The sequence below is a fragment of the Haliotis rufescens genome, unplaced genomic scaffold, assembly GCF_023055435.1.
Source record: "Haliotis rufescens isolate VD_foot unplaced genomic scaffold, xgHalRufe1.0.p SCAF_71, whole genome shotgun sequence".
NCBI lineage: Eukaryota > Metazoa > Mollusca > Gastropoda > Lepetellida > Haliotidae > Haliotis > Haliotis rufescens.
In genome coordinates this window covers 1173293-1201083 of record NW_025964363.1, presented here as the reverse complement: position 1 = coordinate 1201083, position 27791 = coordinate 1173293, and the positions used below count along the sequence as shown (strand labels likewise).

Sequence of the window (27791 nt, the reverse complement as noted above, 5' to 3'; positions counted from 1 at the left end):
GAACCTGGAGTGTAAAAGTCAGTTAACTCCCTTGACGCTCTGCATGCATCTTCCCGAGACAAGGGAGGTAACTGACCAGTGGAAACTTACAGTCAGTTTACTCCCTTGCCTCGAGAAGATGAATGCATCAGGGGATGCAACAAGCTCACACGCATGCACATGCATGCCCATCGCTATTTAAGTGTAATATTGTTGAAGGCGACGTTAAACCATATTTCCCCTCATGTTAGAACTGAATGAAACACATGATACACAGATACGTGAATTACGAGCCTTTTAAAGTTTATTTAAACTTGGTTTGAAGGGGTCATGGTTGGGCCCAATGTCTGAGGCGCTGTTTCACTCATTCTGTATTACGTCAACCGTGGCGACTGTGTCGGGCGCCACATATGGCCAAACAGTTTACTATAAAAATGACCAAACTTATTGAAAAACGAAAATATCATATCTTTATGTTCTCCGAAAGAAAGGTATATTCCATATATGGTGATAAATTGATTTGTAGATCCTGGTACATATAAATGAGACATGTTTTATGTCTAAACCACATGACATGTTGATATAGACCGTGGGTCTTGCTCCACAGCTGACACCATATCCTGCCAAATGTCGGATGTGTTCTCAGCAATCTCATTAAAATCAGACCTAAGTTCTCGCTGCCGCAAAACAAAGGTCAGAGGACATCCCATTACGGGTCACGTCAGAACGACCTTTCGCGAACTTTGACCGACCACTGAAATGACTACCAAGAAGTCGACATCAGCCAATTAGAAAGCAGCTTTCTCGAGCTTTACGGCACTCGTTTCAACCTGGCGACTTCCATTTCAGACTACGCTTGAAAAATATGTTGACACAGTTTTGAAAACTGAACAAACGAACATTCCCGAATGTCCAATATATGGTTGAGATTGTATGGCAGTGTTTCCCACGTACTGTGCAACGCCTCCGCCGTTCAAACGTATATCCCACGGAAGTGAGAGATAGACGATAAATTTGACGGAATCAGTGGTACGGGCCGTAACTGTCGTTCTGAATAACCCGTGTTAACGTTTTCGAGGTTGCATGATTAGAAAACACATTCCGACTGTCACTTTCATGATCTGTTAAGCGACGCTTTGATTGATCGGATGTAAGGTCGTTCTGACGTGACCCGCAATGGGATGTCCTCAGATCTTTGTTGAACGATAGCGAGAACTACGATCTGATTTTAATGAGATGGTGTTCTTATTACATTAATGGGAAACGTCGACACTTCGGGATTTCCTTCCACATTGGGGGCGCAGGTGGTCCAGTCGTCTAAGGCGACGCAATTCGCTGTGCAGAGTTGCGTCCTTTGGGCACGCCAGAAACCTATGATTGTGGGTTCGAATCCCGGTTCGGCCCGATTATGTTTCGAGGTTTGTCAGCACCATACCCGTGCTCGTGGGTTTCACCGAAGTGGTAAACGTCTTAGGCCTGCATCACTTCTTGCTTTCCACCCACATTCCAAGCTGACACGCCGTGATATAACTGGAATACTGTTAAAAGTGGCGTTAAACCCAACTTTCTCACTCACTCCTTCCACATGAAGCTGAATCTTCGAAATATTGTTCAAAGTGGCGTTAAACCATACTGGATTTGAACTCCAATGTCCTACATCTGTAGTGAGTGAGGGAGTGAGTTGGATTTGACGTTGCTTTTAGCAATGTTCCAGCAACATCACGGCGATCTACATCTGTAAGAACTTAATCATATGTTTTATCGACAACATCAAACTAACGTTGTTAGACCCGGATGCGGGTCTGTTGATTCATAAAGGTGAGCTTCTGTACCTGTAGCTGTCTGAGCAATAGCATCAACACATATAGACACCGCCTCCGTGGTCTAGTGGTAGAGCGTCCGCCCGGAGAGCGGAAGGTCCGGGGTTCGATCCCCGGCCGCGTTATACCAAACGACGTTAAAAGATGGTACTTGTTGTTACCCTGTCTGGCGCTCGGCATTAAGGGGCTAAAACAAGGACTGGTCGGCTCGGAGTCAGTATACTGTGTCTGAGTTATGTATTCATGTTAAACTGCAGCATGGTATCTCAGTGAGCTAGCACTATAAATGGGCATCAGTCCGGACTAATACAAGCAGCCACACACACACACGTACATGCACGTCGCTATATAAGTGCAATAATCTTGGACGCGACGTTAAACCCCATTTCACCTCACCTCACCTCAACACATACATCCAGTTCCTCAATGCAGTCAACATGTAGGATGGTTTTATCACAGTGAATGCATCACAGAATGAGTTACAGGTACGTTAAAAACACAATACTTGCCTCGACAGTACACGTTAATGGTTCAATATTAGTATTGATGCGACTATTCTTCTCGTAACAGGCGACTAACAGGATCGGGTGGTCAGGCTCGCCGACTTGGTTGATGCATATGTCATCGTAACCTAATTGAGTGGATCGATGCTCATGATATCAATCACTGGATTGTCTGTTCCATACTTGATTATTTACAGACCGTCGTCATATGGCTGGTATATGGCTGAATACGGCGTTAAACAACAAAGAAACAATCCTATATTTTAAATTGTGCACCGATATTTGGACAAGGTAAACACATACTTGCCCCGACAGTACACGTTAACGCTTCAGTACTAGTATTGTCGGATGGTTGTATTCCAGAGCAATCACAGAGCAACATGCGGACGTACATCAACCGGTAAGATACAATCTACCTGTCTGCCGCACCCACCCCTTGTAATACCATCTCCACGATTTATGACTTTTGACAGTAAACCAACACTCGAAGGACTGTAAGCAGATCACGTGGTTCCCAGGCTGTACCCGGTTTTCGAATGTCGCACCTGACAGTATGGGGCGCCAGCGGGGACATCGCTGTGTACGGAAATAGAGAAGTCATCGTGCAATATAACTTATTTAAAGGCACCGCCTCGGGCAGATTTAAGCCAAGTCTAGCTTACCTTTTGTGAGGTAAATTAAATGAGATTTATGTCTACATGACTGACATCGAGACGACGTCTCAGTTTTATTCAGGAAACCAACTACAGCGTCTTGATCAAGTCCCTCTTTTATGTATTCAAAGATCTGTGGGATTTTATCAAAAGAAAATTGTCCCCGAAAATTATTCCAAAAATTATGCTTCAGGCTGTTGAAAGAAACATAAATTGCCTACCACAAAAAATACATTGTTGCAAGGTGCATTTCTTAAAAAAAATATTAAGGCTCATAGGGTTTATATAAAAAATATATCTGGTTTTGCAGCTGTAGCTGAAATATATCTAATCTCCAGACAAATCCCAATAAGCCAACTTACAAATAACACAAACCGCCGTCAAAGAAGTCCGAAACAGAGCACCGTAGGTTAAGCACGTCAGGGAATGCGCTGTCCCACTTTCATGGTTCTTGTGTTACCTGAGACTGTAGACACGACCACAAGCCAGCCACACAGGTCAGGGACACAAGACACAAGTCAGTGTCACAAGCCAGCCACACAGGTCAGGGACACAAGACACAAGTCAGTGTCACAAGCCAGCCACACAAGTCAGTGACACAAGTCAGCCACACAGGTCAGTGACACAAGCCAGCCACACAGGTCAGGGACACAAGACACAAGTCAGCGACACAAGTCAGTGACACAAGCCAGCCACACAGGTCAGGGACACAAGACACAAGTCAGTGTCACAAGCCAGCCACACAGGTCAGGGACACAAGACACAAGTCAGTGTCACAAGCCAGCCACACAGGTCAGGGACACAAGACACAAGTCAGTGTCACAAGCCAGCCACACAAGTCATTGACACAAGTCAGCCACACAGGTCAGTGACACAAGCCAGCCACACAGGTCAGGGACACAAGACACAAGTCAGCGACACAAGTCAGTGACACAAGCCAGCCACACAGGTCAGGGACACAAGACACAAGTCAGTGTCACAAGCCAGCCACACAGGTCAGGGACACAAGACACAAGTCAGTGTCACAAGCCAGCCACACAGGTCAGGGACACAAGACACAAGTCAGTGTCACAAGTCAGCCACACAGGTCAGGGACACAAGACACAAGTCAGTGACACAAGTCAGCGACACAAGTCAGTGACACAAGTCAGCAACACAAGTAAGCGACCCTAGTCAGTGACCCATGTCAGCAACACAAGTCAGTGTCACAAGCCAGCCACACAGGTCAGGGACACAAGACACAAGTCAGTGTCACAAGCCAGCCACACAGGTCAGGGACACAAGACACAAGTCAGTGACACAAGTCAGCGACACAAGTCAGTGACACAAGTCAGTGACACAAGTCAGTGACACAAGTCAGCGACACAAGTCAGTGACACAAGTCAGCGACACAAGTCAGCGACACAAGTCAGTGACACAAGTCAGTGACACAAGTCAGTGACACAAGTCAGCGACACAAGTCAGTGTATTACACCGGTTAATATAGCTCACACCCACACGTCATAGCTGTGCAACAAGTGGAGCCGGGTTATGTTTTGCTGTCAGTGTTGGAGTAGCTGTGGTGACGTTATGACGTATGGTGCTGCCCCAGTAGTTGACGTTAATGGGATCCGTCATTCGTCATGAAAAGAAGGACTGGATTACTCTCGGTGAGGACGTGAATATATCTACGCCGGTAAGTTCAGTTGTCTTTCACTCTGTGTGTAATAGTTGTTTGAATAACGCAAAAATCGACCTATTGTACAATAACGCATTTCTTTCTCCGAGAATATGAAATTAATGTATTCCATATCATCTCGCCAGAATGTTTTGATTTCAAACTGGCGGATCCAGAGTGTTTTCGGCCTACGAAATTTTGGATTATGTGGGGACATCTCTTCTCTCCTCTCCTCTCCTCTAAGGGAGCGCGGGTGGCCCAGTCGTCTTAGGCGCCGCAATTCGCTGTGCAGAGTTGCGTCCCTTGGGCATGCCAGAAACCTATGATTGTGGTTCTATTCCAGGTTCGCCCCGTTTGTTTTTGGTGGGTTTCACGGAGGTGGTAAACGTCTGTGACCTGCATCACTTCGGGGTTTCCTTGAATACTGTTAAAGCCAACCCTCTCACACCTCTCATTTCTGAGGTTTGTCAGTTTGACGGTTATTTCGTCAGTGTGTGTGTGTGTGTGTGTGTGTGTGTGTGTTTGTGTGTGTGTGTGTGTGTGTGTGTGCTGAATTAGTGTTCAAAGCAGCGTAAAACACCTCTCTCTCGCTATGCTACACGGAAATCTACACAAATAATACAGGTTTCAGACGAAATGAATATTTAAAAGTTTCAATATCAAAACAAAGATTTGTTCGATTATCATAGATCGATACCTATCTAAACCATGTGTAATCTAACCTGTTCAAGCCACACCCAAACGACATAAATATTTGGACTTGATGCCAAACCAGGTGATAAATGCAAAATGCAAATTGTTGTTGTCAGGATATGAAACTCTTCCCTTGTTCCAGAGTCCGTCCCGAGCGTGGCCAGATGACTCGGTTACACTCATTAATATGCATATGTCAAAGTTCAGTGAACACACCCACTCCGGGTTAGGTACGGGGTCGCCCACCACTGTTTGTTTGTTGTTTAGCGCCGGACTCAGCAATATTCCAGCCAAATGACGGCGGTCTGTAAATAAGCAAGTCTGGACCAGACAATCCAGTGGTTGACATCCTGAGCATCGATCCACGAAATTGGGATACGATGACATGCATCAACCAAGTCAGCGAGTCTGACCACCTGATCCCGTTAGTCGCCTCTTACGAGAAGCATAGTCGCCTTTTACGGCAAGCATGGGTTGCTGAAGACCTGTTCTACCCGATGTGTACACTGTACAGATGAACGTGGGCGTACACTAAAGTGAAAGTAAATCTAAGCACTTTTGCTGACAGAGGAATATTGTGTTGTGATCTCTGTAGTCCCCAGTCTCCTCACCCGTCTGCCTGTATATCCTGGTGTGTGTCCATATATCACCACTAGACAGTCTATATCACTGGATATATCACCACTAGACAGTCTATATCACTAGATATATCACCACTAGGCAGTCTATATCACTAGATATATCACCACTAGGCAGTCTATATCACTAGATATATCACCACTAGGCAGTCTATATCACTAGATATATCACCACTAGACAGTCTATATCACTAGATATATCACCACTAGACAGTCTATATCACTAGATATATCACCACTAGACAGTCTATATCACTGGATATATCACCACTAGACAGTCTATATCACTAGATATATCACCACTAGACAGTCTATATCACTAGATATATCACCACTAGACAGTCTATATCACTAGATATATCACCACTAGACAGTCTATATCACTAGATATATCACCGTCAGACACAAGAATAAGGTTGTCATTCATGATAGATTCTAACTATGAGGGATTCATTTTAATATTGCGATCACGATGTACATACTGCGGGCTGTGATATTATATAAACATCGGATGTTATAATACAACACACACTTCTGTACAATGGGTAATTGTATTCATGTCAGTGTTGTACTGTTAATATGGAAGATCATAGCCGTCATACAACCACCAGCTGTGACGTCAATGACCTCGTGACGTGCACGTGCTTGGTGTGTAAACACTCCTTTCTCCGTACAGTGAAAACACACACAATAACATATTAATGTATGCGTTAAAGTATGAACGCCGCTGTACAAATATATTTTTGAGAATTAACACTATCAAAAGTAACTATCGTGTAAACTGTTTTCATCTTACATAACAATGGACTCGTGAAGATCAGGGTTAGAAATGATCTTCAGCGACCCATGCTTGTCGTATGAGGCGACTAACGGGATCGGGTGGTCAGCCTCGCTCAACAAACAAACAAACAAACAAACAAACAATGATAAATCGAGTGTTTAAAATTGAATTTGACCCAAATGAAAGCAGCCGCCGAAACATAAGATTTAACACACAACAATTACATCACCATCTTAATCACCATCACCATCACCAAAAAATCACCCTTTTATAATTTTATTTTTACCATCAAACATGGATGTATACTTTCTGTTGCTGGCAGTTTATATCACTAAACATGTTCTCATATCCATATCTAATAGCACCCGTGAATCCTGCAAAACACTCTTAATCTCAGTCTGGCAAGTTGTATTGTGGGTACCCGTAAGGTTGATAACTTTAACGACTGAAAGACGGCTGCTGTATAAGAGTGGGGACTGTATATAAGCTGTTACACCTCGACCTCTCGGCCCGTGAACATCCGGGTTAGAATAGGTCTTCAGCAACCATGCTTGTCGTAATAGGCGATTATGCGCTTGTCGTATGAAGAGACTAACGGGATCGGGTGGTCAGACTCGCTGATTGGTTGATGCATATCATCGTATTCCACTGGATAGTCCTACTGGATCACTGGATTGTGCGGTCCAGACTAAACTTGATTTAAACGTATGTTAGCCAGCTACATAATACCCAAGTCACGAGGGCGCAGTGAATATGTAAAGTATCTGGAAAAAGGAGGAGTGAGTGAGTGAGTCAGTGTAGTTTCACGCCGCATTTAGCAATATGCTAGCAATATCACGGCGGGGGACACGAGAAATGGGCTTCACACATTGTACCCATGTCGGGAATCGAACCCGGGTTTTCGGCGTGACGAACGGACGCTTTAACCACTAGGCTACCCGACCACCCCGGAAAAAGGAGGATGTGTGTTCACACCCGCTGTACCCCACTGTACTGTACATTTTTACTATTGATATAATTATAAAGATAAATGTAGATTATTATAATAAATAATCTATTATGGTGATAAATAATCGCAAATCAACACACAGACAACATATAATAAATTATAGCCTGTCTCCAAGTTCGCCAGCCTGTTCACTGCAGCGTTACGTTGCGCTACGCTCGGCTGCATTTGACCTTTTATAGTATACAAGAGCGACCCCTCTTTACTGATGTCACTGGCTCCTTACACAGTATAGCTTGTCAACCATATCTGCTACGTTAACGACGTACAGTGTTGACGTGAAATCACATGTCATCCATAATGTAATACTATTGACTTCTGGAACAGGTTCTTTAAAACCGTATATCTAAAGTGTTTCACTTGTGTCGAAAGATCTCCTTCCTGATACATATCAACGTGTTTTAAAGCAGGTAGACTTCAGTAAAACGCTAGGCTGTCTTGTCATACTGGAAGCCCTTTATGACGCGTGGTCGATAGAAGTCATGCGTAACGTATGGATTTCCTGGCTCGGCCAATTGTTAACAATAGCGGCCTCGCTGAATGTAATATGATATCAGTGGTCTCACCAACATTCTCGGATATAGGCCGTGACTCAGGCAATCGTGTCTAGTTTTGAAAGGTGTGTACAGTAATTTGCATGTTTTTACGTTCAGTTCTTTACATTGAAGTTTATAAGTTCCTGTTTAGATTTGATATTCATTTGCACAGGGGAACGAGGAGAGGTTGGAAGCAATATCGACATTGTACAACCGTGGATACAGCAGGAAGGCATACTTCATCTAGTAACGGGATATCTTTGTGATTGTTGAAGGTAAGGACTTAGACTGCATAGTTTGTGTCTGTCTGTCCGTCTGTCACTCTCTGTCTGTCCGTCTGTCTCTCTGTCTGTCTGTCCGTCTCTCTCTATCTCTCTGTGTCTGTCCGTCTGTCACTGTGTCTGTCAGTCTCTCTCTCTGTCTGTCTTTCTGTCTCTCTCTCTCTGTCAGTCTCTCTCTCTCTGTCTGTCTGTTAACAGTGTCCATACTTTCACTGCATCAACACAATCCAAGGTTCACGGTGTCCCCGACAGACCTCGTGACTGTGTTTATAGTCTTTCAACCGTGACTGTGGCTGTCTAACATACGTTTTAATCAAGTTAATACTTCGGTTCTCCTGATTAGAATCCATGACAACATATTCTGCATTACCCGTAGTGTGACAAAAGGTCATATTCAAAACGTGACAAACCTGCATTTCACGTCAACCAGAGCGTGACGTGTGGCACCGAGAACAGCGCGGAATCAAGGTCAACCGAGGAACATGGCAGAATAACAGGTGCTTATAACACACTGTAGCAAGAGTTGTTTACAGTTGTGTGGTATATGTTTATAACACGGTGTAGCCAAAGGCTGTTTACAGTTGTGTGGTATATGTTTATAACATGGTGTAGCCAAGGGCTGTCTACAGTTGTGTGGTATATGTTCATAACATGGTGTAGCCAAGGGCTGTCTACAGTTGTGTGGTATATGTTCATAACACGGTGTAGCCAAGGGCTGTCTACAGTTGTGTGGTATATGTTTATAACACGGTGTAGCCAAGGGCTGTCTACAGTTGTGTGGTATATGTTCATAACATGGTGTAGCCAAGGGCTGTCTACAGTTGTGTGGTATATGTTTATAACACGGTGTAGCCAAGGGCTGTCTACAGTTGTGTGGTATATGTTCATAACATGGTGTAGCCAAAGGCTGTCTACAGTTGTGTGGTATATGTTCATAACATGGTGTAGCCAAAGGCTGTTTACAGTTGTGTGGTATATGTTCATAACATGGTGTAGCCAAAGGCTGTTTACAGTTGTGTGGTATATGTTCATAACATGGTGTAGCCAAGGGCTGTCTACAGTTGTGTGGTATATGTTCATAACACGGTGTAGCCAAGGGCTGTCTACAGTTGTGTGGTATATGTTTATAACACGGTGTAGCCAAGGGCTGTCTACAGTTGTGTGGTATATGTTCATAACATGGTGTAGCCAAGGGCTGTCTACAGTTGTGTGGTATATGTTTATAACACGGTGTAGCCAAGGGCTGTCTACAGTTGTGTGGTATATGTTCATAACATGGTGTAGCCAAAGGCTGTCTACAGTTGTGTGGTATATGTTCATAACATGGTGTAGCCAAGGGTTGTTTACAGCTGTGTGGTATATGTTCATAACATGGTGTAGCCAAAGGCTGTTTACAGTTGTGTGGTATATGTTCATAACACGGTGTAGCCAAGGGCTGTCTACAGTTGTGTGGTATATGTTCATAACATGGTGTAGCCAAGGGCTGTCTACAGTTGTGTGGTATATGTTCATAACATGATGTAGCCAAGGGCTGTCTACAGTTGTGTGGTATATGTTCATAACATGGTGTAGACAAGGGTTGTTTACAGCTGTGTGGTATATGTTCATAACATGGTGTAGCCAAGGGCTGTCTACAGTTGTGTGGTATATGTTCATAACATGGTGTAGCCAAGAGCTGTCTACAGTTGTGTGGTATATGTTCATAACATGGTGTAGCCAAGGGCTGCCTACAGTTGTGTGGTATATGTTCATAACATGGTGTAGCCAAGGGTTGTTTACAGCTGTGTGGTATATGTTTATAACATGGTGTAGCCAAGGGCTGTCTACAGTTGTGTGGTATATGTTCATAACATGATGTAGCCAAGGGCTGTCTACAGTTGTGTGGTATATGTTCATAACATGGTGTAGCCAAGGGTTGTTTACAGCTGTGTGGTATATGTTCATAACATGGTGTAGCCAAAGGCTGTTTACAGTTGTGTGGTATATGTTTATAACATGGTGTAGCCAAGGGCTGTTTACAGCTGTGTGGTATATGTTCATAACATGGTGTAGCCAAGAGCTGTCTACAGTTGTGTGGTATATGTTTATAACACGGTGTAGCCAAAGGCTGTTTACAGTTGTGTGGTATATGTTTATAACATGGTGCAGCCAAGGGCTGTTTACAGTTGTGTGGTATATGTTTATAACATGGTGTAGCCAAAGGCTGTTTACAGTTGTGTGGTATATGTTAATAACATGGTGTAGCCAAGGGCTGTTTACAGTTGTGTGGTATATGTTTATAACATGGTGTAGCCAAAGGCTGTTTACAGCTGTGTGGTATATGTTTATAACATGGTGTTGCCAAGGGCTGTTTACAGCTGTGTGGTATATGTTTATAACATGGTGTAGACAAAGGCTGTTTACAGTTGTGTGGTATATGTTTATAACATGGTGTAGCCAAGGACTGTTTACAGTTGTGTGGTATATGTTTATAACATGGTGTAGCCAAGGGCTGTTTACAGTTGTGTGGTACATGTTTATAACATGGTGTAGCCAAAGGCTGTTTACAGTTGTGTGGTATATGTTAATAACATGGTGTAGCCAAGGGCTGTTTACAGTTGTGTGGTATATGTTTATAACACGGTGTAGCCAAAGGCTGTTTACAGTTGTGTGGTATATGTTTATAACATGGTGTAGCCAAAGGCTGTTTACAGTTGTGTGGTATATGTTAATAACATGGTGTAGCCAAGGGCTGTTTACAGTTGTGTGGTATATGTTTATAACATGGTGTAGCCAAGGGCTGTCTACAGTTGTGTGGTATATGTTTATAACATGGATTAGCCAAGGGCTGTTTACAGTTGTATGGTATATGTTTATAACACGGTGTAGCCAAGGGCTGTTTACAGTTGTGTGGTATATGTTTATAATATGGTGTAGCCAAGGGCTGTTTACAGTTGTGTGGTATATGTTTATAACATAGTGTAGCTAAGGGCTGTTTACAGTTGTGTGGTATAATATGTTTATCACATTGTAGCAAGAGCTATCAAGTTGTGTGGTATATGTTTATAACATGGGGTAGCCAAGGGCTGTCTACAGTTGTGTGGTATAATATGTTTATAACATGGTGTAGCCAAGGGCTGTTTAGAGTTGTGTGGTATATGTTTATAACATTGGGTAGCCAAGGGCTGTTTACAGTTGTGTGGTATAATATGTTTATCACATTGTAGCAAGAGCTATCAAGTTGTGTGGTATATGTTTATAATATGGTGTAGACAAGGGCTGTCTACAGTTGTGTGGTATATGTTTATAATATGGTGTAGCCAAGAGCTGTTTACAGTTGTGTGGTATATGTTTATAACATGGGGTAGCAAAGGGCTGTTTACAGTTGTATGGTATAATATGTTTATAACATTGTAGCAAGAGTTGTTTACAGTTGTGTGGTAAAATATGTTTATAATATTGCATCATAATATATCCTGGATCGAAATTTCTTCTGCGTGCTTCACCCAACCCCTGCTGTGAAAGGGTAAGAGGTAGGAGTAGGCTTTGGGTAAGAATCACCGTAGTGAAGCACAGTCATCTCCGGATATAACAAAGTCGGATATACCGAACAGCTGGTTATAACGACCTCGATTTTACTCCCCTTGAAACTGCATCTGTCAAAAAGTTCGGATGTACCGAACTATAATGGAGGGTCTGTATGAGTTCGTTGTATCAGAAGTACCTGGAAAATAAGTTGATGCAATGCTTGATGGATGTTTGCGATTGGATGAGTGGTTTCAAAATAAGTTTTGTTTCTGCATCACTCTGGATATTGCTCAGACATATAATCTTCTACGGATATGACGAAGTCGTATATATCTGAAATGTAGACTGGAGCTGCTGGAATATCGCTCGACATAAAGGAATCATACAGTCTTGTTTTGTCCCTCTGAATTTTATACATTGATCTAAATATGAAACAGATGAGGCGGTCTTTATTTCTAGTTCAGGTGGGTAAATCAGTGGAAGGGAATTGGCTTTTTGATGGTTATTGAACGATGTCAGATCATTGATATACCTGAAGCTTAAGTAAACGTCTTGGCTAAATTGTCTTCTTTTCACTTCACATATTCGAGCAGAATTCCGATTCATTTTCATTAAAGAAACAGATTCGCAAGAAGGGGAGCACAGAGGATGCCCATGGGGATGCCTACTTCTTTCCAAATGTCTTACCCCCACATTTTACATATATTTTATCAACGAGGAAGTCCAGCATTTCACACATTGGTTACATGGTACACTTCAGATGGCATTTGCTTTCATTTGTGACAAATTGTCCCGAACATCTCCTTACTTCGGATATACCAAGCTGTCTTTGACGACCAGTGGTGTACGTTATAACCGTTGTGATCATGAAAAACTCGTGTTGTTCACATACGTGAATTGGCGTTCACCCCAAACAGTTACAGATAAAGATTGTGTTAGTTAAAACGCAGTAAGTTCACCCCAAACAGCTACAGATAAAGATTGTGTTAGTTAAAACGCAGTAAGCTGTCTTTTGACGTGTTTAAAATAAACTCGTTTGGAAAATATACGATATTTATGGTGGCAATAAAAGTTTGCGTGTTTCTGTCAATCAAATCAGTCATCTTGTGGATGCCTTTGACGACTCTCTCCACGCTGGGAATTCCGGAGCTTTCTACAGGAGCGTCGTTATCTTTCGCTGTGATCACTCGTGCGTATCTCTGTCCGTCAGACTGTTACGCAACCGTTCGTTGAGCAGGAAATGAGTAACGTCTTTGTTCAGGATATTTTATGAATGTCAACCCGCCAGTCACGCCGGTTGAATGCATAATGTTGTCTTGTAGCGGTTTCATATTTTTGAACACTTTAACACGTTATTAAGCTATATAACATATCTGTAAACCACGGACACATATAGCATTCGCCCCCACCCCCGACCCCCATTGATGATTTTATTGTTAGTAGTGGTAATAGCAGTGGTGGTGGTGGTAGTATTAGTAGTAGTAGTAGTAGTAGTGTAGTAGTAGTAGCAGTAGTAGAGGTAGTAGTAGTAGTAGTAGTAGTTGAAGTAGTAGTAGTCGTATCAGTGGTAGTAGTAGTCGTATCAGTGGTAGTAGTAGTAGTAGTAGTAGTAGTAGTAGTAGTAGAGGTAGAAGTAGTAGTAGTAGTAGTAGTAGTAGTAATAGTAGTAGTAGTGGTAGTAGTAGTAGTAGTAGTAGTAGTAGTAGAGGTAGTAGTAGTAGTAGTAGTAGAAGTAGTAGTAGTAGTAGTAGTAGAAGTAGTAGTAGTCGTATCAGTGGTAGTAGTAGTAGTAGTAGTAGAGGTAGAAGTAGTAGTAGTAGTAGAGGTAGAAGTAGTAGTAGTAGTAGTAGTAGTAGAAGTAGTAGTAGTCGTATCAGTGGTAGTAGTAGTAGTAGTAGTAGAGGTAGAAGTAGTAGTAGTAGTAGTAGTAGTGGTAGTAGTAGTAGTAGTAGTAGTAGTAGTGTAGTAGTAGTAGTAGTAGTAGTAGAGGTAGTAGTAGTAGTAGTTGAAGTAGTAGTAGTCGTATCAGTGGTAGTAGTAGTCGTATCAGTGGTAGTGGTAGTAGTAGTAGTAGAGGTAGAAGTAGTAGTAGTAGTAATAGTAGTAGTAGTGGTAGTAGTAGTAGTAGTAGAGGTAGTAGTAGTAGTAGTAGTAGAAGTAGTAGTAGTAGTAGTAGTAGTAGTAGAAGTAGTAGTAGTCGTATCAGTGGTAGTAGTAGTAGTAGAGGTAGAAGTAGTAGTAGTAGTAGTTGAAGTATCAGTGGTAGTAGTAGTAGAGGTAGAAGTAGTATTAGTAGTAGTAGTAGTAGTAGTAGTAGAAGTAGTAGTAGTCGTATCAGTGGTAGTAGTAGTAGTAGTAGAGGTAGAAGTAGTAGTAGTAGTAGTAGTAGTAGTGGTAGTAGTAGTAGTAGTAGTAGTAGTAGTAGTAGTAGTGGTAGTTATTCATTTTCATTGTTATGATTATTATTGTTTATGTTATTATAGCTTTTATAACCTATGAAATGACCATATAAGGACATGAAACTCACAACCTGGGAACGTAGATTCATGTTCTGTAATCTGCCACGCGAACTTCAGATACCCGAATAGTGTCACTGAGTTGTCGAGCTGATAACGAGCTCAATAGATTCAGTTCAATCAGAAATCTTGCAAACGGCACTCGAACCTTTTATGGTAACGATTATTTGTATCTCTCGATGTAACAGCATTCTCAATACGATCAGTTCAATAAGGATATTGTAAGGACGGCACAACGTCAGTGACACTGAAGAAACAGACTTGCACACTCAGACATCAAGGGCCACCATGCGTACAGTTGATTTATATTCAGGGGGACAGAGCGGCGCGTGAACTGACGAGCCACGCCTGCACTGGTATTATGCGTGCATGTTGTATATATACATTATTATCTGTCAGTAGTCATATATGTAATATGTATGAACACGTGTAAACCCTTAAACTACAATCTATGTCGGCCAATTGGTGTAAGAATCTATTTTTAGCTATTGAAAAGTAAGCCATAGAATTTACTCATCAACAGACAAAAACGTTTTTTTACAGTAATAATTAAACTTTATGAGACGATGTCGTACATAAGTGATTGATTGAAATCCGACTTGACAAAAACGATTAATATGATAACGAATAACATTTAAAGGGACATTACTATGTAACAAACCCCGTTAATCCAGAACTTCGTTTATCCGGACGATTACACCGGGAACGTTGGTGTCTGGGTAAACGGGGTTCCCCTGGATGTTCTCGGCCCCAGTAGGAAGACAACAGCACAGTACGGAGCAGCAAGCCTCTGTTACAGATGCGTACACCTTGAAATAAGCCCAGCACACCTTTCTTTGGTTTAATTCAAGTCTCTAACGTCCATGAATATTGTGAAAATATCTGCACCTGACATTGATCTCTTGTTGCTAAATGTCTGAGGTGACGCCGCTGAAAGGTTGGCACACGAACACGTCGTAAGGACAGAGTCATATCCTTTTTTAAAGCATGTGATTGATGAATGTTCTATGTATGGAACATATTATGTATACTTTATGCTATCAATCATGTTTAACTTTGTCTCATAACCAAATGGATGGCGTTTGTACATCATTTTTTTTGTTCTTGAGAACGTTTTATATAAGACTTTAATAAACAAATGTCGCCATCAAAATGTACCATCACACGACTGGTTTCGGTTTCCGCACTTCATTTGGAGAGCATGTCTGCTACTTCAAACAATTGTGTTTTGTCAGAAAAATATTACGAGATACGATATACACGAATGGTCGTGTCTTGGATATATAACGTAAGCAATGCTTATCTTTTTATAGGTGTAAACATTTAGATATTGGGGGTATTTGAGAGGGATATTTTACAATGTACATTGCATGAATAAGGTGATTATATAAAATATAACCAAGCATGTTGTTATGCTCGAAGTATTTGAGAATGTGTAATAGCCTATCCTTACATATTTACCGTATTCTTATCTTGACATATGTTAATTATTTATTGATGTTGTGGCCCCGTTGCTAGGTTACTAAACAGGGCTTCGTGTACACAGTGTAAAGTGAGAGTGAGACAGAGCCCAGTGTCAAGTGCTCTTGAACCTTAAGGACATTAGTGGACTACTTTCTTCACAGTAAACATGACAACATTACCTGTGTGAAACCCATTACATGTACCATGTACCATGTACCTTTACAAGAAGCACGGCAGTGCTAGATTCCTTGTCAGGAGGGGCACAGGACTGAATGTTAGTCTATGTACCGGTCGTATCTCCTACTCAGTGGTGTCTCCGCCCATGTCGCTGTAGTCGTAGCATGATAACATTTTATTGGACTTTATCTTAATGTATTTTATCCGATCTTAATGTCATTATCTTGTCGTAAGAGGCCACTATGCTTGTGGTAAGAGGCGACTATGCTTGTGGTAAGAGGCGACTATGCTTGTGGTAAGAGGCGACTATGCTTGTGGTAAGAGGCGACTATGCTTGTGGTAAGAGGCGACTATGCTTGTGGTAAGAGGCGACTATGCTTGTGGTAAGAGGCCACTATGCTTGTGGTAAGAGGCGACTATGCTTGTGGTAAGAGGCGACTATGCTTGTGGTAAGATGCCACTATGCTTGTGGTAAGAGGCGACTATGCTTGTGGTAAGAGGCGACTATGCTTGTGGTAAGAGGCGACTATGCTTGTGGTAAGAGGCCACTATTCTTGACGTAAGAGGCCACTATGCTTGTCGTAAGAGGCGACTATGCTTGTGGTAAAGGCGACTATGCTTGTGGTAAGAGGCGACTATTCTTGACGTAAGAGGCGACATTGCTTGTCGTAAGAGGCGACATTGCTTGTGGTAAGAGGCGACATTGCTTGTCGTAAGAGGCGACATTGCTTGTCGTAAGAGGCGACATTGCTTGTGGTAAGAGGCGACTATGCTTGTCGTAAGAGGCGACATTGCTTGTCGTAAGAGGCGACATTGCTTGTGGTAAGAGGCGACTATGCTTGTCGTAAGAGGCGACATTGCTTGTCGTAAGAGGCGACTATGCTTGTCGTAAGAGGCGACATTGCTTGTGGTAAGAGGCGACTATGCTTGTCGTAAGAGGCGACATTGCTTGTGGTAAGAGGCGACTATGCTTGTCGTAAGAGGCGACATTGCTTGTCGTAAGAGGCGACATTGCTTGTCGTAAGAGGCGACTATGCTTGTGGTAAGAGGCGACTATGCTTGTCGTAAGAGGCCACTATTCTTGTCGTAAGAGGCCACTATGTTTGTCGAAATATTTGTTTTTACCACCCAATCCCGTTAGTCGCCTCTTACGACAAGCATAGTCGCCTTTTACGGCATGTATGGGTTGCTGAAGACTTATTCACAGGTCGCTTGTCGTAAGACGCGGATGGGATCGGGTGGTCAGGCTCGCTGACGTGGTTGATGTATGTCATCGTATACCAATTTCGTAGGTCGATGCTCATGATATCAATCACTGGATTGTCTGTCCAGACTCAATTATTTACAGACCGCCGTCATATAGCTGGGATATTACCAAATATGGCGTCAAGTATGGTGCCAGACATGCCCACGATCTACTATGCTATACTGCGGACTAGTTGTGGACCCGTTAAGATAGATTAGGTCTACAGCAACCCATGCTTGCCGTAACAGGCGACTATGCTTGTAAGAGGCGAATAACGGCATCGGGTGGTCAGGCTCGCTGACTTGTTTGATGCATGTCATCATATCAAAATTGTGTAGATCGATGCTCATGATATCAATCACTGGACTGTCTTTCCAGACTTGATTATTTGCAGACCGCCGTCATATAGCTGGAATATTACCAAGTATGGCGTCAAGCAACAGGCAAACAAATCATGCATTAATGTAGAATCTCTGTTATTTCAGAGTGACAGAGGGACCGGCGGGTTATCTGGCTACCTGTATACTTCATCAACAATGGCCAACAACTTTGACCGACAGTTTTTCAGTAAGTTTTGGTGTGATTTTTCTGATAAACATTCAGACAACGTTCTCGCTGATAAATGTTATATAGTAAGTACCAATAATATAGCATGAAATAACATTGATATAATAATAAGTACAAATATGCATTTTTACCACCAAGTGGTTGCTCATAGCGCTACACGTTACAGGAGAGTCATCATCATCATCACCATCATCATCATCATCATCATCATCATCAGTATTATATCAATTGTGTTTCAGATTTGTGCATACCGATTGATTACCCTTGCACAGTTGGTGACAAATATATCATCATCATCATCAGTATTATATCAATTGTGTTTCAGATTCGTGCATACCGATTGATTACCCTTGCACAGTTGGTGACAAATATATCGACCCCTGCAACTGTGTGTTCTTTTTTTTGTGTGAGACAATCACCAAAATCATACCTCTAAGATGCAGTGCGGGGACCGCCTTCAACCACGAAAATGGCGCGTGTGAGCGGACAGAAGACGTGGTCGTTGTCGACAAACTGTGTGCTATTGATAAGCCATACAACAGGTGTTCAACAGGTAGGTTTGGTGCGTGCGTGCGTGCGTGCGTGCGTTATTGCACACGCGCTGATTTTAACCCCGCTTCATTCAACTTTCTGTTTTATCACGGAGAGTCAACATGATTTGGGAGTGAATTGGTCGTAGGTATCGGACAGTTACCAAATTAATTTAATCACATCATGGCGAAATCATTTATACAATATAATTATGAAGCTGAAATTCGGAAATATGTAGACAATGGACGAAGGTTAAAACGGTTATTGTTGATGTCATTCAATCCCAGTTTGTTACGTAGGTTACCCTGATCACATTCGTGATTCTGTCACGGGTGAGTGAGTGAGTGAGTGAGTGTGGTTTAACGCTGATTTGAACAGTATTTTAGTTCTAAATGGGTGTCAGCTTCTTGTGGGAGGGACGCCCGACGTGACTTATGTACAAGCGTGCGAGCGATGCCAGGGTCCTGCTAGAGTGAGTGAGTATTGTTTTACGCCGCTTTTAGAAATATTCCAACATCACGGCGGGAAACACCACAAATGGGCTTCACACATTGTACCCATGTGTGGAATCGTCCCCGGGGCCTCAGCGCGACGAGCGAACGCTTTAACCACTAGGCTACCCCACCGCCCCGGGCCCTGTTAGACCAAGCAACCAATTTAGGGCGAACATGGGATTCGAACCCACTACTAGTGTCTGCTGGCAGCTCTCGTAAGTAGCTCAGTACAGAGAATACCCTCACTGAGCCGGGGTTAAAAGTTTTGACCATTTATTGCATTACAAAATGTATGGAAGACAGCAACATGGTGAGGACACTTAGTCCAGTTTATGCGTGCTGTTTCAGTGTCTGGTGCCGATGTCGCGGACCTGCAGGAGCGATGCACAGGGACCACGCCAAGCCCCAGCCCCAGCCCCAGCCCAGGGGCTAACACAGGCAACCCAAGCGACAACACGGGGGCAATAGTGGGTGTTGTTGTAGCAATTTTAGTCGTCGCCGTCGTCGTCGTCATTCTGGTCCTTTACCTGAAGAAACGCGGGAAGCCGCTCAGGTAGGTGCAACTTCGTCGCATGTCTTCATTGTTAAACGGGGGCACGGGTGGCCCAGTCGTCTAAGGCGACGTAGTTTGCTATGCAGAGTTGCGTCCCTTGGGCACACATGAAACCTGATTGTGGGTCCGAATCCCGGTTCGCCCCGATTATGTCTCTAGGTTTGTCAGCACCATACCCGTGCTTGTAGATTTCACCGAAGTAGTAAACGTCTGAGACATGCATCACTTCGAGCTTTCCTCCCACATTAAGCTGACACGCTGTGATATAACTGGAATACTGTTAAAAGCGGCATTAAACCAAACTCACTCATTCACTCATTCTTGATAAAAGATGAAAAAAAGAAGCAATTTTTGTTTGCGACTTCATCTGGCAGACTAAATTCTGTATGGTTTAAATGGATTATGTTTTAATGAATTTGAAAATAGACATGTGAATATTTTATCAAAAACTCTTTGAGATAAAAGGCCAAGTTATACTACGTTCTGCAGAATGCCGTCAGTATATAGGGTGTAGCCGAGGGTTTAAAGTGTTAACGCCGGGTGGGATTCCCAACATGGGTGACACTGTGTGCAACCAGGTCTTGGTGTCCTCTGCCGGGACATTACTGAAACACTGACTTTAAAACGAGCTGCACCTTAAAAATTGTTTCCTAGAAGAAAAGGGGACAATTTCATGCAGAGTCCATCCGTATATTTCCACTCACTCTGGTATCAGTTAGACAGAGCCTAGTTTAATATTCTCTCACGCGCATTCGCCAGCACTCGTATCTTTCCGTAAACTTCCGGAATGGCAGGAGTCACAAATGACTCACCCAGCGAAAGAAGTAAAGGATTCAATGTCGGTAGGGTAGCCAAGTTTCAGTTCACAGTTGTAATGTGGCTGTGGCAGACATTGTGTTTTGTTCCTGTCATGCTTGAGTTTATTGATGAAGATGGGGATGAGCGTTTATGCAAGTGTTTGGTTTCAGTGACTACATGGGCGTCTTTAAACGCCGGCAGGGCAGGCAGGAGAAGCCTGAAGAGAACTACGCCGAGATTGGTGAAATGGTGAGAGATTACTGCATCATTACAGATTTTACTCGTACATTGAGTTGACCCGTGAGCATCCGGGCTAGAAAAGGTCTTTAGCAGCCCATGCTTGTCGTAAGAGGCGACTAACAGGATCGGATGGTCAGACTTGGTTGATGCATATCATCGTATCCCAATTGCATGGATCGATGCTCATGTAGTCATCACGGGATTGTCTGGTCCAGACTTGATTATATACGGACCGCCGCCATATAGCTGGAATATTGCTGAGTGCGGCGTTAAACAACAAAGAAAGAAAGAAACAAACATTAGGTAGAACTTTGCATTAGATATAAATGTGTTCAAATGATGATAAGCACAGATTGTTTTACTGTCCGTCGGTTGCAAAAACATACTAATATTCAAGATGGCCACCGTTGTGTCAAGGCCGCACAGCTGACCTTCACGATATAAAGATTCATACTCCAATGAACTCACACAAATTGAAAATTAACTTACAAATGACGATTAGGAGGAAAACAAGTGTAAACGCCGAATGCCCATAAACAATAAAAAACGATGAAATTGAAAATCTTCTGTTCCAGGGTGACCCGGTTTATAAGGAGAGAAACGGAACCAGCCCCCCTCTGCCCCCTAACCGCCCCGGTTTCACCCTCTCCCCTGCCCTCAAGGTCAGCCAGGCGAAACCCCCGGGGAGGGATCGGTCTCAGCGCGAGGATGTAGCATACGATAACCCGGGATACGATGATAATGACGTCATACAAGGAAGGGCGTCACAGATGACGTCAGTGACACTTACTGTGCCCGACAGCCCGGCTGATGCTACCGGAGCTTCAAACCAGGCAGAGTATTCTCCCTTGGATGAAAGCAAATTGGACTCCCCGACCCCTAAGTCCTATACGCCTCTGAGTATTTACACCCGAGGCACGAACCCGAACGCCCCCAGCGAAACAGGAGGTGTGTTGCAAGTGTCGGATAACGACTACCAGGTTCCGAGGTCGATTCCGGAATATTGCGAACTCCAACCAGGCTCCACAAGTGTGTCTTGAAGTATGACGTCATAATAACTTACGTTATACAGTGTTGTATTTGATAAAGTGCTCCAAAAATAAGCAGACAAGTTGATGAAAGAATTTTGAAGATGCTGGTATTTCCAGATCTCTGCAGATTATACTGCGGAGTGTGTACAAGGGGGCACGTGACTATTGATTATAAGGTACCACGTGATATTTGATCATATCGGTGCCATTGTACTGTATTAATGGATGTAACAAACGGATACCCTTCGAGGTACCTGTGACAAGGCCAGTGCGGATATAACGAGGTCGGCTATATCGAACTCGATTCTAATCAATGTAATAGACTTGTCACGTGGAGAAGTAACTTCGGATATGGCGACTTGATTTTATGAGTCACGGAGTTCGTAACAACCGGAGTTGTTATAGAAGGACTTTTGTTGTGATACGTGGTATTATTTCTCCTGAAGCCTGATGTTGTGAGGGTTATAACTGATGCACTGATGCACCAACCGTGGCTATGTGAGTGAGTGAGTGAGCATGAGTGAGTGAGTGAAATGAACTAGCATGAGTGAGTGCATGAGTATGTTGATGGGTGAGTGAGTGAGTGGGTGATTAAGTGGGTGAGTGAGTGATCGAGTGAGTGAGTGACTGAGTGAGTATTTTAGTAACATCACGTCGTGTCAGCTTGCTGTGACAGGAAACACCGAGCATTGGTGTGGTGCAGACAAACCATTAAACATAATAAAGGTTAATCTGGGATTCGAACCCTCGGATTCTGACACGAGGAAGGACCGCGTAGCGTCTTTGACGACAGGGCCACCAGAGTTTCTAAGTATTATCTGTACAGTAATATATTGAGGAATCCATACGAAATGGTGGTATACATTAAAATCTGTGTGACAGACAAAAATAAAATGTACCAACGACACATTTGTAGTGAACTCTATAATCAGTCAGGATAATGGCAATGTCTGTAGCACCTGTAGAGCACTGAGCTGATGGATGCTGGTGATTAAGAATGAGTGAGTGAGTGAGTGAGTTTGGTTTAACGCCGCTTTTAACAGTATTCCAGTTATATCACGGCGTGTCAGCTTAATGTGGGAGGAAAGCCCGAAGTGATGCAGGTGTCAGACGTTTACCACTTCGGTGAAACCCCCGAGCACAGGTATGGTGCTGAAAAAACCTAGAAACATAATTGGGGCAAACCGGGATTCGAACCCACAATCATAGGTTTCTGGCATGCCCAAGGGACGCAACTCTGCACAGCGAATCGCGGCGCCTTAGACGACATGGGCCACCCGTGCTCCCTGGTGATTAAGATGCCGGTTAGGTCCGGGCTTATGAGTCAAGACCTTCGCAATGCTGTACAGATAGTAACTAACACCTAACTTACAAGCAATAAACTGTTATTCGATGTATTTGATACGGGTATCATAGTTGTGTTTGGGCGACTGTTTCAGCCTATTAACGTTTTAATGACATTTGTAATTTTTTGGACAAATCCAATTTTCAAGTGTATTCTTTCTTTTGCCCTCAGTTTAAGTGGTATTTATTAATAACTGCCTGTTAACATAAAATTGAATGTCATATTCAATACCGTCTGAGCAGCGTCATTTGTGAAATTTGGATTGGAGCGTGATTCATTGTTCGGGCATGGCCAACTGTCTCCTCAGTTATCTCCCTTGTATCAGATCCGTCGAGAGAGAGTGCGACAGGTTGTGCTGTCGAAAATTGAGGGGTTTCATCACATCTTATACCAGGAGTTGTATAATAGAGTCACTGTGTAGACTGCGGTCGCTTCGCGTTAGTCACTTCCTCTGAAATCTCCCGTCACTAAAGAATGTTGCATTTTTTCAGGAGAGTTCTGGTATTAACAGAACAAGTATTTCTGTATAAATAATGTATATTTTTATCAAAACAAAGACAATAAAAGAATTATTAATAAACTTGATGTGAAGTTTTATTTAGTTCAACACAGAAAATAAGACGAAATATCAAAGTACAAACATAACAACAAGTAAAACACATACACGACGCCACCCTCTCCATCCCGAGCCTTCATCTACAACGACAACGTCGACGATCAAGCTCCGGCATAGAGTTCATCTGTCTGTACAAAAAAACTCAGTCTCTTTTTAAGAACAAATCGAATACACACCATGACCACAAGGAATGATAACAAAATTATGCATTTGAATACATATTTCGATGTCAACAAAATAATAATTTCATATAAAAAAACATCAATAAAACATCCAATGAATAATCAAGGCATTATTGACCCGGCGATATACATTACGTAAACCCATCATGGAGAAGATATATTGCTTTCTGCATTTCTGCGTTTTTTTTATTTCTGCATTTCTGCATTTTGATTTCTGCGTTTCTGCATTTTGATTTCTGGTTTCCATACACACTTGAATTTCTTGATTTTAATTATTGCGCAAAAAATGCAGAAATCACCACAAATCGTAATTACCAGTGCATAAAATATTTTGAAAATTGTATAGTCCCTCTTTAAGACCGAAATGATTGTGTTTTGCAATGAATCGATATAACATACACATTTCCATTGCAACAGTTGAACCACCCTGTTTGTGTAGTATATGCGGCATCTGCCCGGAGAGCGGAAGGCAAGGTGGTTCAAACCCCTTTCTGCGTTATTTAAAAAAAGATGGTACTTGTTGTTACCGAGCCTGGCGCTTGGCATTAAGGGACAAAACAAGGACTGGTCGGCTCGGAGTCAGTATACTGTGTCTGAGTGGGGTATTCATGCTAAACATTTCACTTCATGATACGCGAACCTGATTACACATAATAAGTATATGCATTACTCGTAGTAAGTATATGCACACAATCACATTCAATCAGATCTCTTACTCTGGCAAAACCTGACAAAACCACCATAGGTCATGTGAGGTGAACTTTCTTATCAACCAATCAGCCTGGAGGATTCATAATTCTCGACACAAGCACGAGCGTTAACGGGCACTTCCGAATGGAGAATAAAAGAATTATAACTGTCGTGTTTCAGAGCTCAATGACATCAGCATAGAAGCCGTACAAAGTAAATATACAATGAAATATCATAAAACGTAATATTTATATGAAAATATAATATAATATTTGAAAAATAAAACACCATTACTCCCATCCATTCAATGGCAGTGGTAATTAATGCCATAATTCATTTATATTTTCGACAAAAAGGACGAATTAAAAGTGATGTGGGATCCGTTGTATCTCGACAGAGCGGCCTATGTGCTACCACTCTGGGTATGGTCTGCACTGCATGTATAGTTCTTGTTTCACTGTATAAAATGCCTGGGACCGCCTCCGTGGTCTAGTGGTAGAGCGTCCGCCCGAAAAGCGGAAGGTCCAGGGTCCGATTCCCGGCCGCGTCATACCAAAAAACCGTTAAAACATAGTACTTGTTGTTACCCTGTCTGGCGCTCGGCTTTAGGGGGCTAAAACAAGGACTGGTCGGCTCGGAGTCAGTATACTGTGTCTGAGTGGGGTATTCATGTTAAACTGTACCCATTTACTGTAACATCATCGAAGGTATATATATATATATATATATATATATATATATATATATAGGTATATATCTTGAATGAGACGTCAGGAGACCATTTGTGACCAACTCGTGTCATCCCTGCAGGTGTCTGAAATATGTGAGTGAGTTGGGTTTAACACCGCTTCTAACAATATTCGAGTTATATCGCGGCGTGTCAGCTTAATGTGGGAGGAAAGCCCGAAGTGATGCATGTCTCAGACGTTAACCACTTCGGTAAAACCCACGAGCACGGGTATGGTGCTGACAAACCTAGAAACATAATCGGGGCGAACCGGGATCCGAACCCACAATCATAGGTTCCTGGCGTGCCCAAGGGACGCAACTCTGCACAGCGAATCGCGGCGCCTTAGACGACATGGCCACCCGTGCCCCCAACTGAAGGTGTGAGTGGTGGTGAATAGGAAAGATGTTGTGACGAGCTGGCCTTGCGAAGGGAATGAATCACCCGTAAAATATACTTTATATACGCGCATGACAACATGCGAGAATGCATGTGTTCAGAGTGAATGCATGTGTATAGCGTGAATGCACGTGTAAAATGTGAATGCCGTCAAAAAAGCATCGAGTGTTTATGGAGGCGTTCCGGATACAAGTCTGTATTTCTGGAATGTGTTGTGGCAGGATTAGCTCGTTATAGCCCTGATGTCACCTGTCCGGATATAACCATTCCAAGGACTTTCTCGAGGGTTTATTGTCCGAGGAGAAGGGTTTTCTATAACAATACATGGCATCAACAAATATAACTGTAAACATCAACAAATAGAATTGTAAACAAAAGCCCTATATAATTGAATTACATACTTGGACACAGGGAAGCAAAAGAACCAATACATCGCAGTTGATTTATCATGTATGTTAAGTTAGCGATATCTTGTCCAAACCTTATCTGTGCTGGCGCTTCGTCGGCGCTAAAAGCATACTTCCACATGGTTATATATTTTGAAAAATAATTTTATTTCAAATTTAAAAAAATTCAAAATAGCTTTTCCCATAATACACAACTGCTGATGGGTATCTTAGATAATTTATATTTGAAAATCAATAAATTTACTTTTTCGGCCCAAATTTCAAACAAATTTCATGTTATTGCAAATTCATTTCTTACCCCAGTCTTCATCGAATCAATATATTTTTCTGACAATTCCCCAGTCACAGATTACCTTTTACAAACTGTTGCAGGAATACGTCGTTATGGTTAAATAGAAACAACATAGTTTAACAACAGTCTTTCAATTTTCAGTTACATAAAAACAACTCGCTATGCTTCCTTTTGCTCCCAAGGTTGTGTAGACATACAATCAATATATGTACAGTACAGCGGTAAAACAGTATACTGGCAGTGATGGAGAAATATTCTCTGATGCAGTTGTCAAAAACTTTACCCGTTTTATGATGAAATATTTAAAAAAAGTTACATTTCTGTTAATGTTTCTTTCTCAGGTTAACGCTTTTCTAGTTTGTTTCATGTTGCTTAACGCCGCACTCAGCAATATTCTAGCTATATGACGGCGGTCTGTAAACCTATTCTACCCCGGAGCTCCACGGGTCTGACGCTGCTCTATGGAAATAGGGTTTGGATGAGAAAGGGGACGACACATGTTATTATGAATAAAAGTTTCTGACAATCAAACATCGTGCGACTTCCGGTTTGTGTTGCCCCGATGGCGGCGTCTGCCGTCATTGATGTCGAAACACCGACTTTTCCCTCAGCCGTGTGGTTCATTGATGCGTCATCTTGAGCTTCTGTTATTGTTGTTGTTGTCGCTGCTGTTGTTGTCGTTGCTGTTGTGGTTGTTGCGGTTCTTGATGTTGTTGAAGCTGAAGCACAACAACATACGTTTGAAACTAACTCTATTGTATAAAGAGGAATTGGGCCTCTGTTTACCCACTGGAAATGTCAAATATTACGGTTATGTGATGATGGTCAAGGGAGATAGTTCTATGGATATAAGTGAGTGAGTTTTACGCCGCTTTTAGCAATATTCCAGCAATATAACGGCGGGGGACACCAGAAATTGGCTTCACACATTGTACCCATGTCGGGAATCGAACCCGGGTCTTCGTCGTGACGAGCCAATGCTTTAACCACTAGGCTACCCGACCGCCCCTCTATGGATATATAACTTCTTTGTTACAAAGAATGTACATCCATCGAACTGTCTCCCTTGTTCGTCATATCAACTTCTAAATGCCACCTAAAGAAGGCTGAAACTTTTACAATAAATTGCATATTTACAAATACGTATCCTATCTCACACAGTACATTTTCCCTTCTTTCTCGATCCTTGTGTGGAAACGATCGCAAACCAAGTTTTCAGCTTTAAAAAACATCTCACCCAAACACCCCCAGTCGCCATGGCTTCCATCACTGACAATGGACTGTGCACTTCTTGTTTTCCGCGCAACTCGTGACATCCCACGCTTACTCATTCCAAAAGCGTACAGACTGGTGGAACTGTGATGCGGGGATTGATGGGTGGGAGGCTTTCGTGTGAGATAGGAAAAGTATTAATAAATACACAATTTATGGTAAAATTTGATTTGTGTAAAACTTGCCCTTT

The 27791-nt window shown here is 42.5% G+C and overlaps 2 protein-coding genes across 6 annotated transcripts in view; one reads left to right on the top strand and one right to left on the bottom strand.

The window, feature by feature from the left end:
* The first annotated feature begins 4351 nt into the window (after nucleotides 1-4351).
* Nucleotides 4352-23599, top strand: LOC124122577. 5 transcript variants are annotated; one of them, XM_046485647.2, is made up of 7 exons: nucleotides 4352-4630; nucleotides 8439-8541; nucleotides 17943-18024; nucleotides 18350-18577; nucleotides 19398-19602; nucleotides 20571-20649; nucleotides 21216-23599. In XM_046485647.2, exons 3-7 carry the CDS (start codon nucleotides 17994-17996, stop codon nucleotides 21678-21680), a joined length of 1008 nt encoding a protein of 335 aa, XP_046341603.2. In that variant the 5' UTR covers nucleotides 4352-4630; nucleotides 8439-8541; nucleotides 17943-17993; the 3' UTR covers nucleotides 21681-23599. The 5 variants fall into 5 exon arrangements, with proteins under 5 accessions (XP_046341603.2, XP_046341599.2, XP_046341600.2 ...); XM_046485644.2 differs by lacking the exon at nucleotides 4352-4630 and adding an exon at nucleotides 8008-8349; XM_046485648.2 differs by lacking the exon at nucleotides 4352-4630 and adding an exon at nucleotides 8008-8349 and having other exon boundaries at nucleotides 8418-8541.
* A 1881-nt stretch (nucleotides 23600-25480) lies between these two features.
* The window catches only part of LOC124122578, a 28086-nt gene continuing 25775 nt past the window's right edge, over nucleotides 25481-27791 (bottom strand). The window contains exon 6 of the mRNA XM_046485651.2: nucleotides 25481-27048. Coding sequence (XP_046341607.2) covers nucleotides 26789-27048 — 260 coding nt within the window. The 3' untranslated portion in view covers nucleotides 25481-26788. The remainder of the gene's footprint in view (nucleotides 27049-27791) is intronic.

What these genes read in the sequence shown, in the direction of transcription:
- LOC124122577 (XM_046485647.2), top strand. Translation starts at nt 17,994, where the DNA reads ATGGCCAACAACTTTGACCGACAGTTTTTCA. An exon ending in ATACAACAGGTGTTCAACAG is followed by an intron (nt 18,578 to 19,397) that starts GTAGGTTTGGTG and finishes GTGCTGTTTCAG; the next exon opens with TGTCTGGTGCCGATGTCGCG. An exon ending in ACGCCGAGATTGGTGAAATG is followed by an intron (nt 20,650 to 21,215) that starts GTGAGAGATTAC and finishes CTTCTGTTCCAG; the next exon opens with GGTGACCCGGTTTATAAGGA.